The following is an 11,169-nucleotide window of genomic DNA, read 5'->3' as shown; positions in this document are numbered from 1 at the left end:
TTTGTGCGGATCTGCGGATATAAATATTATATTCACGATCCAATCTGATTAGAATGCGGATCAGATCAGATCATCTCGTGGGTTGAATCATATTTGTAAATTGCGAATCGAATGCAAATAAATACCATAAATTTTTTAATATGATTCGATCTATAAACATCCCTAAAGCGTGAGAGATCACACTTTACTGTTTAAAGTAAAATTCAAACTTTAGAGGATTCAAATCCCAATAATAGGACAGCAAGAACCAAAAAATTATATACAGAATTTTAACATTACAATTTTCAATCAATTATTTAGTCACTTAATCATTTTTTTCCCAAAACTTATGGATCTATAAAAACATCTTTTGAAAAATTTACTTAATGTTTTATTATTCTTAACGAATTATAAATTCATTACAAAATTTATATTCTATCACTCAAAATAATGATAGTATAATAATGCAGAAATTATTTTTAATATGGAAATGGAGATGGTGTTTTGGTTGAATATTGATATTTGAAGTGTATTACAGTATTGTGGAACTCATTCAACACGCCCCCATGTGTTGCACCACGCCTCCCACGTGTTGGCCAGAATGCTGCCACGTGTCCAACACACCCCCACGTGTTGCACCACTCCCCCCACGTGTTGACTTTTTACCTACAAAATTCACCCATCTATAATTACACTAAATAATCCAATTTTTCAAAAAAACACCAATATTTCTTCCATATAAAAAAAATCAGCCATAATAATGATCATTTTGCTAATAGTTTATGACTTTATGAACAAAGATAAATTCTATGATTTTTATAATTTGATATTTAATTTTTGTCTAATTTATTTTTTATGACAAATTTTAAATATTTAATTATTATTTATTTTTATACTTTTAAAATTAAATATTAATTTTTAATTTTTTTTAATAAATTAGACAAATATTTTTAGGTGTCATACAAACTACTATAAACAAAAACTCAGATATCGAACCGGTACTTATTTTAAACTTTTAGTTGGGTGGAGTGAAAGTCACCTAGAGATCACTGTTCCAAGTCAAACCTTTTACCAAACATTTAACACCATCTCTCACACTAGACTTCTTGTCAACTCTTTAGGATCAGCGAAAAAGATGGTTCAGCTATATTTTATTTTATGGATTAAGAATTTGGTGAGAATTGCCTTACTTGTTCTTTTTCCTACCCTTTACTTCACGCCTTATGTAATGTTTATAATAGATATATGATTAAGATATTATATATCAAATTTTTTGCTGACACATTATATATCAAATTAATGCTAAATACTAATTATGTATTCTAAAAATAAGTAACAATTAACACTGCTTACATTTTCTTCTACTTTCCTCTCCTTTCTTTCTCTACATATTTAACGGGCTATTTACTTATTTAGTAAGGACATAGTTATTAGTTACTTTTAAGTCGTATAATATTTTTTTTTTTTTAAATTTATATGTACAGTGCTTTAATTTGATTCAAAGTATATAGCAATTGGGCAGAATGCACTTCTCCAATAAAAAAGATAGAGAGAGAGAAAAGAAAAGCAAAAACTTATCATCAACATTTAAGATGTACCAAGGCTAGGTACAAAATGATAGGAAGAACAACTGCTCCTTATTGTGTTGTTATTAATGACAATTGACAAATCACTTTCTGTCACTTTCTTATACTCCTTTTAACTTCTTAATTTTTGCAACTTCTCTGACAAAAATTCCCATTTCATGCTTAAGCCTTAAGTACAGCAAACATCTCTACTCATTAGTTATTAGTGCCTAATTAATTAGCGAGCAAGAAAGTGGTATCAAGTCAAAGAAGCAGATGCATTATACTTAGCAGATTAAGTAATCTACAACCATTTTCTTAATTATTCATTTTATATGAATGTATACCTTACCTTTGAAATGTGTCCATTTTACCCCGCTATAATAATATTCGATTTCATACATAAGTTCAGTAATCAGTAGCTCTAAATTAATTAATGCTCGCATAAAAACAAATTTATATATGTTAGCATTTAATAAGTTGAAATGGAAATATTGTCATCGGGCACCCTTATTTTCATGATTATAGACATCACTATCTCGCATTATCTGTTACTACGAAGAAGAATTTTTGCATTTGGCACTTTTACCATTTTGACCAAACCTCAAAAAGGTTGTGGCTCCCACGCCCCCAACTTCGCAACCAACAGTACAATACTACAATGGCCCCAATACAATAGGCTCCTAGGCCCAAACAGGTAATTTTACCGCGCGGAGTAGGCAATGTTTGTTCTCAGTTTATTTCTAAGGTACTCAATTTGCTATTGAAGAGTGTTCGTTAAAGATATTATTTATGACAGACATGAAATAATAATGGTTCTTTTCTAAATTATAATATATTTTTATAGATTCAATTCAGTTTAATTGGGTTATAGGACTAATCAGCATTCAGCAATAGATAGTAGCGTAATAATCATGGATAAATGCGGGTTTAGTCCTTCTAGTTATTATGAGACTTGTATTGATTGTTCAAAATTTTTTCAAAATAAAAAAAACTGGATATTTTTTGTTTAATTAATTTTTCTGAGAACAATTTTTCTCATAAGATAGTTGTAGCTTTGGAGGAAATAAAAAAAAGAGAATGGTAAGAGTAATTTGAGTTGAGTGGAAAAGTAATTAAAGAAATTGTTTGGAATATAAATTGAGTAATGGTAGGGAACTAGCAACTTTTGTAATTAGTAGCCATCAAATAGTCATTAATGATGATTTAATGGTGTGAGATTAGTGTAAGATTTCATCCAATGACTCACCTTTCTGTGCTGATTACATGCTGGCCAAAATTCAATAAAATTACTGTCCTAAACTTTTCCATATAAATTTCTTTATACAGTGAGCGGGGAGCCGAACACTTTCCACTCCAGGGGACAGCAGTCAAAACTCAACACAAAAAAAAGTGATTGTTTCCAAATAGGGAGGGTAATATGGTACTTTCAATGGTTCCCAGAAGGCACAGTGAGAGAATGATTTCCGTTGAAGAATGGCTTGCAGAGTTGGCAATGTCGTTCGTCTCCCTCACCACACCGATCCGTACGCTTTCTCTCTCTCTTTCTCTGTTTCACTGTCTCACTCTTCCGTCTCTTCTCTTTGGCAGTTAAGCTGCTCCAATCCACAATCCCACCCACTTCCCCTCCCATCCCAATCCACAACAATAAAAATCCAATCTTTTTTTCTTTCTAGCTGTAACCTTTCTCTCTCATCATTCCCCTTCATTTATTGCTTCCTTCTCATAGCACACCTATTCATTCATTGATTCATTCATTCATTTCACTACTAAATACATAACCAGTAAACTCCAGGGTCATCACTTATCAGCTGTAAAGAAACTGAAAAAAAGGAATTTTCTTCTTGTGGGTATTTTGAGTTAAGAGGAAGAAGAAGAAGAAGATGCCACTGGTGAGGTTGCAGGTGAGGAATGAGTTTGGTTTGGGGCAGCCTGAGCTCTACAGAGAGGCCAACAGGGAAGACCCTAAGGCGGTGCTTGATGGTGTCGCTGTTGCTGGCCTTGTTGGGATCTTGAGGCAACTTGGTGATCTTGCTGAGTATGTCTTCTTTCAATATCTATTTTCTTCTTCTTCCTTTTCCTCTCTAATTTGTTTTACCTGAAAGGTGTGAAATTTTCTTCAATTTTTTTGCTACTACCCTTTTTGGTTTTGGTGGTTGTTAGGGAAGTGGGGTTGGTTAATTCCTCTGGTTTAAGAGGTTTTTAATGGGATTGCTGGGGGTTAGCTGGTATTGGTAGTTGCCTAATGTAGCTGAGCTTTTGTTTAGGAAGATAGACACTTTACCCGTTTACCGTTGAAATTGGATTTCTTTCTTGGTTTCTGAGCTAAATTTCAGTGCTGTTTGATGGTTTGACATTTTTTCTTTTAATAATAATTAAAAAACTAAATATAGCTTTCCCATTTGAGGTAGTTAAGCTTTGAAGACAATTTCACAAGTCACTGTTCACTACTGCTATACTGTGATTTCTTTTGGTCTATCTTTCTTAACTCTTTTTAGCCTCTCATACTTTGGGTGGTTCATGAGTTCCAATGGTTACGAGGAATGAATTCGACTGAAAAATGCTTTTTTTCTCTGATTATGCTAGCTGACTCTATTTTCTGAAGTGTTCTGCAACCTTTCTTCATCCTTAAATTTATGCTCTTGTTTGCTTCACATGGAGCTGGAACCACTATACCCTGTACTGTCCTTGTTCATATGTATATATCTACACGATTTGCTATTGAAATTGCAGCAGGAAATGAATAATTTTGTTTCTAGAGGATCCCTTCCCTCCATCAAAACAGCTGTAGATAGTCAATACTAAAAGAAATATGACTATTTTGAAAGGCATTGCACATTTACCTAGTTTTCACCATTTTTGGACCTCGATTCTCTGATATAAGCCACCTTCTACCCTACTGCGTATTTTGATCCAATATGGCTTTCACAATTGTCATTAGACTCGTTGCCAAGGTTGAACCTCAGAACAGCTCAGTTATATACAATTTTAAATTCTGAAATCCTTCTCTACTATTCATATTATGAATGACTAGTCAAAATAAGAAGTTCCAATCTGCCTTCTGGTATTTACAACTGATGAAGCTTTTATGAAAATGTAGTTTCGCAGCAGAGGTTTTTCATGGTTTGCAGGAACAAGTAATGACAACTGCTTCTAGGAGCCGTAGATTGATGGTTCGTGTTCAAAACATTGAGGCTTCCTTACCGCCATTGGAGAAGGCTGTATTGGCACAAACAAGTCACATACATTTTGCTTATACATCTGGTACAATTTCTTTTGAGCAGTTATTTCGCCCTGTGTGGATTTACTGGAAATGGTTCCTTGGAATCTGAAAATGATATTTTCTTTATGCATGGTTTTGCTTTTGAAAGATAGAGTCATTGTATTTCTCTATATAGATAGATTGAGCCATCTGGCCAATCGCTCTGTAAAGTTTCATTTGCTTTGGGTCTGACATTGTCAATACTTAATATAATGACCCCCTGTTAGCTTGCATGCCCTTAAATTGTTAGGAGAAATCTAAATATTAAGAAAAGCAGAATTACAGTGATTAGCTGATTGTCATTGTCTTTGATAAGTTCAGAGAGTTATAATATAATGATGTGATGAGGCTTGGCTGTTGTTGGATATTGTCAGTAACTCATTATTTAGTGCTGTAAACATGCTATAATGATGATTTAGAACATGTGTCGGTTCTAGTGCCTTGGTTGGCAGTGAGTTGGAAAGTGTGAAAGATGCCAAAGCCCAATTCATAACCTTCTCTTATACCATTGAGACATTTATGTTTACTCAAATTAATATTAACCTGATTCAGCACGTATTTGAGCAGGCAAGTGACTGTGCACTAGCATGAAACGTTCTTAATGTACAGTCAATGTAACTGTCATTAATGAAAATCTGTTTCCTTTCAGGTTGTGAGTGGCATCCACGCATAAAAACTGCTCGAAATCATTTCATTTACAATGACTTGCCGCATTTTATAATGGATTCATATGAAGAATGCCATGATCCTCCACGCCTGCACTTTCTTGATAAGTATGTTGAAATTTCTTTCGAACGCCTCCTTTATACTAGATGGTAAATTATAGCAGTCTCGTTCAAATTTGGACCGATACTATAGCAGTCTCATTTTTGGCTTTGGAAGTGTCAAGTACAGCAATACTGCTTAAATTAAGTTTCCTGTACTGATTGATGATCTTTTTTCCTTTGTCAAATCAGATTCGATACTGGTGGCCCCGGATCTTGTTTTAAGAGATATTCAGATCCAGCCTTCTTCAAGAAAGCATCAGCAGATTCAGATGAGATATACTCTGAGAAAACTGAAAAGGCTAGAAAAAGCCATAAAAACAAGGTATGATAATTTGATTAAATGATCTCAATGGAATATTATTTTTGACCAAGTTTTGTTCCTGTCAATTTCTTTGCTAACAATTTGTTGGTATGCAAAATATATTGAACAGAAGAAAAGGTCTTCACGGAAGAATGGAGAACTTTCGAGGCGTGAACAGATGCATAGCAACAGGAGCAGGTATTACATCCATTGTATATTGCATACTTATTCTTCGGATTGTGTTATCACAATGTTGTAATTCAAACTTAAAATGTTTACTGGTTTATTGGCTGCTCAGAATGCAATTTATTTCTCCTACTGCCAATGGGCAACTCTCTTCCTCACAATCAGCCACTACAATAGATATGAAAATGAAATCAGATATGGAAGTTCGTTCAAGTTCTTTTGATTCAAAGGCTGGTGCTGGCTACATTGAATGTGTTTTCCATCCAAGCTACTCTGTGCAATCTAATGAGCAGGATCATAGGGAACCACCCTCTTCAAGGCCAACACAGAAAACCGCTGCTTTTCGGTCAGTGTCTCCTCTTATAGATGATAGTGTTTCACATGGTTCATTGGAAAAAAAAATTGGGTCTAGTTCATCTTGTGTTACTTGGGATCAAAAGGAAGACATAGTGGAATCCACAAGTCAAGCTTCTGTTAAAGATAATACTCCTGAGAGGATTCAGCAAAAGCATGACTATGATGTGCTTGCAAATGAGGATGTTAACATACCAAATGTTGATTGTCATGATATCCTATTTGATGAAGAAAGCAACCTAAAACCAGACTACAGCAGGGTTCAAACAGATGATGTTGACAGTGAACCTGATAGTTATGTGGATGCTCTTAACACTATCGAATCAGAAACAGTTGAATCGGAATTTGAAAATGAGTTTGCTTATGAAACAAAACCCGAGGAGCAGGAGGTCACCCATCCTGTTATGCATGGAAGGATTGAAAATGAAGTTTCGGAAGCTCCACCTAATATATTCAACAATGATTTATGTGATGCTGTTACTCAAAATGGGTATATAGTTTCCTTGAATAAAGAAACAGGAAGGGATTTTCCTGAAGCACCTCAAGAAAATCATCATCTAAGATCAGAGCCACATGAACCAGAAGTGGCATCGGTGAGTCCATCAGATGTTCTTGATGGTGAAGAAATGATTGGAGACTCGGATTCCCTAAATAAAGAAATATTCAGCAATTTGTCTGACTCGTTGCAAGATCCTTCTGTCAGATCAGACCCACATGAATCAGATTTGGGACCTTTGAGCCTATCAAATGTTCCAGATGGCCATGAAATGACCAGTGAAGCCGTTTCATTAAACAAAGAAACTTTCGGGAATATCCCTGGTTCACCACAAAAGATTGCTTCTGTGGGATCAGTGTCAGATGTGTCTAATTTGGCCTCTATGGATCAGCTGGATTTTCCAGCTAGTGATGAAATGACAAATGTAGCTGATTCTCATTCCTTTGAGAGCCCCATCTGTGAACAGGTTCCTCTCACACGTGAAAGTTCTGTTTTGGATCACCCGATATGCACAGATTCCTTCATTGGGTCTCATACTGCGAAAGATAGAGTCTCGGTCGATGATACTGTCTCAGCCCACCTTGAAGCCGATACGTCACTTTCTGGTTCTAAAAGCTCTAATTTACCAGAAGAAGTGGGCAGCATTGACAGCAATAATTGCAAATCTGAAGAGGCTCCTAGAGAGTCTTCTAGTGACCGTTCAGTGAGATTCTGGACAAATGGTGGATTACTAGGACTTGAACCATCCAAACCTCCTGACTTCAACACGTCTAGTTCCCTAAGCCAAGGTTCCTTGCCCACAAAAAGTGAGGTGGATGTCGGTTCACATAATAAATCTATGCAAAAAAGCAATGGTTATAAAATGGGACAGGATTTACCAGACGAGGTTGTTGAAAGGATTTTAAAGGAACCAAGTTCTAGATGCTTAACATCAAACCACAATGATGATCAGGCTTGCATCTCATCAAAGAACTCTGGCAGTTCTCAGCCGAGTAATGTATGTAGTCAAACTGAGAGGAATGCTTTGGGGGAGATAAGGGTAAGTTCCCCTGGAAATGTTCTCCCATCTGGCCCTGAACCCAATCATGGCAACGGTGAAAACTCATCACGGGTGTTTGGACTTGGTCATAGATTGTTACTAAATAGTTTTCAACGTAAAGTTTCTCTTGATGAAAGATCTGCGACTTCTAATTCTCTGAAATCTATTTTATTGGATGAGAGCGTACAAAATGGCATTGCAAAGCAGTCACTTCCTGAGGCAACCGTCAAAGAGAAAGCTAATCCCGGATATCCTATAGATTCTCTTCCTCCTTCGCCGCCGCTCGAACATATGAAGATATCCTTCCATCCGGTTAGTGGACATGAAACCTCCAAACTAAAACTGAAATTTCCTGAAGGCAGTAATCATCGTGAACATATAAGGGATATGTTTCCGTCATTCCAGTTGGTCCCAGAGTCTTCCATTCCTCTAGATGATGCAGGCTCTCACTCTGATGGCGATGACACTTTTTGTAGATCTTCTCCTTATTTATCGGATGATTGTCTTAGCCCCCATTCCGATGATAATTCAGATCAGTGGGAATCCGAGGAAACTCCCGAAAGCAGTGACCATGGGGTATATGATTCTCCTCACGGAAGGTCATCAAGTGAATCTATGCTAAGTACAAAAGAACACGGTGGACTTTCCAATGACGCTACCAATATGGCTAGTGTCGAACCTTATTTATCTGTGCCTTCACTTGATTTCCCAAGTTTTGAAAATGTAAATCCTGTACTTGAGAAAGAAAGTAGTAAGCAGTCCCAAGACAATAATGCTGTTGTGCTCCGAAGTAATCCTGAGTCTGCACCGCCACCTCCACGACCACCGCCTCCTCCGCCAACACAATGGAGGGTCTCAAAACCACAGTTGGATACAACAAATGGGATACAACATTATGTGTCTGAAGATTCGGAGCATATTCATGATGGAAGTCTTCCACAGTCTACTCTGTTCCAGCAATCTAGGCTCGCCAGGGTTGAGCAAATGCAAATTAATTACCACTCTCAGGACAGCATTATACATAAGTTGAAGGATAAGGTAACTTTAGCTTGCTTATATTTCTTGAACACTATATGCAACCATGTTCAAATATACATGTACAAGGATTCATCTGTTTAATCTTATGTGCAGCTGGATAAGCCGAAGCTGAAGAGTCCGAGGGAAATAAATCAGTTGAGAGCTGCAAAGGGAATGGATGAAAGAGAAGATTTCCTACATCAAATCAGAGCAAAAGTAAGTAGCTACTTAACAATCAATTGCATTAAGAGCAGCAAATATTGAATATGGTTCTCCAAAAAGTATAATAATATCAATTGTTGAGTGTAGACACCAGCAATGTAGAACATGAACTTGCAAAGTTAATGATGGATTTTTATTGTATCTGACTATGCATTGTGCTGTCAAATATTGGTTCAGTCGATGAACCTGAGGCGGACAGCAACAGAAAAGCAGAATAATGCAACCGCCATGGGTCCTGCCGCCAGCGACAAAGTTTCAGCAATTTTGGAGAAAGCTAATGCAATCCGTCAGGTATTTGTGTAGTTCAATTTTGTTACCTCTCTTTTGCATTATGTTGTGTATCTAACTAACTTAATATCCATAAATTGAAAAAACTACAGGTGGTTGCTAGTGATGATGGAGAAGATGATGATGATGATACTTGGAGTGACTCCTAATTTTTAGCATTAAATTTTCTCTTTTTTTTTTTATATATATTTTTAATTTTTGAGAGTCCTCTGTGCCTTTGAGCCTCTTGAAAGTGAAGTTTGTGTGAATAAATCTGTGTATTAGTAAAAGTGTAGTGCAGCATTTAGTTTATCTAATTTTATTGTCACCTGAATTTATTTCTTCAATCTTCTGCAGCTTTTGCTTTTGAATTCCATATAGAGGCCTCTCAAATTTTTTTTCTTAATTGTTTAGTAAAATGTGATCTCTTACTATTTAATATTTTTTCTCACATATTTTCACTTAATCTTATTTAAAGAATATAAGGTGAGAGATTACATTTTATCACACAATTGAGAGAAAAAAATTAAAAGAATCTATTTCTCAGGAATATAGAAAAATATTAGACGATTATCAAAATTTATTGTTTTTGGTTATTATTTAGCGATTAATGTTTACAAATATAGAATAAAATATGCTGTTGGTGATAAAAAACAATAAATTTTTATGATCTTCCTAACATTTCTTTCATATATCACAAATCATTCACACAGTTATTGTTCTTACTTCTTAGGTTCGGTTGTCATAATAATAAATATTTTTTTCCCTCTAGCAATAATTCTTTTTCTTAATAAATGCATTATAAATATATTGAAAATTTTAAATATTTAGTATAGGTGTGGCAATGAGTAGAATAAGATTTGAATTCAACCCTAATCTTATTTGCAGGTTGAGATATTTTCAATTCTAATTCTACCCGTGCTTAACTTGCAGGTTCTCCATCTTACCACAAAAAAGATACAACATTATTATATAATTTGATGATAATTTAAAATAGAACTGATTTTTATATAAAAAAAATGTATTAAATTATTAATTAATGACTTAATGATTTTTTTTAGTGACTAAGGATATTTTGTATTTAGTGAGAAGTTTTTGGTTCAACATCCACTTTAAAACAATATTTTTATATAAGTATACATATACATGGTGCGAATTGATCGGGTAGGTTGAGACTCAACCTACACCCTACCCAACCCGTAACCCTATCCAGCCGGATTAGGTCGAGTTAGTTGCCCGCAGATAGGATATATGTTGTCATCTCTAATTTAGTAATTTTGTAAAAAAATTTCTTGATTAAACACCTTAATGGCAGCCCTTCACAATTGTTTATTCAAGTAAAATATTATAATTTTTGCTTATCTAAATCAGGTATGATAAAGAAAACAACACAAAATCAACGAGTAACAAATTTCACACATCCAATACTTAAAAAAATTACATATTCAACAAATATTTGGCATTTCGGTTGAAAAATAGGTCATTTTTCATACTTTGTTAAGTAGGAAAAGCTGCACTCTTTGTTAATTTAACAAAAGTCTTTATTTATTATATTTTATGTGGATGGTTTAAATTTAAAAAAGATAACCTGCTTCAGATTAACAACTTTTTTTTGTAAACTTTAGAATGTTTTTTGCAAGTATTAAATGTTGGGTTGAAGTCTAGAAAAAAAATAAATGAATATTGAAATGACCAAAATATATGAATGACAGGC

The 11,169-nt window shown here is 34.9% G+C and overlaps 1 protein-coding gene across 2 annotated transcripts; it reads left to right on the top strand.

The window, feature by feature from the left end:
* LOC107632190 (protein SCAR3) lies at positions 2,953-9,804 on the top strand. 2 transcript variants are annotated; one of them, XM_016335878.2, is made up of 9 exons: positions 2,953-3,582; positions 4,645-4,808; positions 5,456-5,579; positions 5,763-5,895; positions 6,005-6,072; positions 6,173-8,987; positions 9,081-9,182; positions 9,366-9,479; positions 9,569-9,804. In XM_016335878.2, the coding sequence occupies exons 1-9, from the start codon at positions 3,428-3,430 to the stop codon at positions 9,623-9,625; spliced, it is 3,732 nt and encodes a 1,243-aa protein (XP_016191364.1). In that variant the 5' UTR covers positions 2,953-3,427; the 3' UTR covers positions 9,626-9,804. The 2 variants fall into 2 exon arrangements, with proteins under 2 accessions (XP_016191364.1, XP_020975725.1); XM_021120066.1 differs by lacking the exon at positions 2,953-3,582 and adding an exon at positions 3,607-4,498 and having other exon boundaries at positions 9,569-9,625.

Source organism: Arachis ipaensis, chromosome B03, assembly GCF_000816755.2.
Source record: "Arachis ipaensis cultivar K30076 chromosome B03, Araip1.1, whole genome shotgun sequence".
Classification (NCBI taxonomy): Eukaryota; Viridiplantae; Streptophyta; class Magnoliopsida; order Fabales; family Fabaceae; genus Arachis; species Arachis ipaensis.
This window is presented reverse-complemented; position numbering and strand designations above follow the sequence as displayed.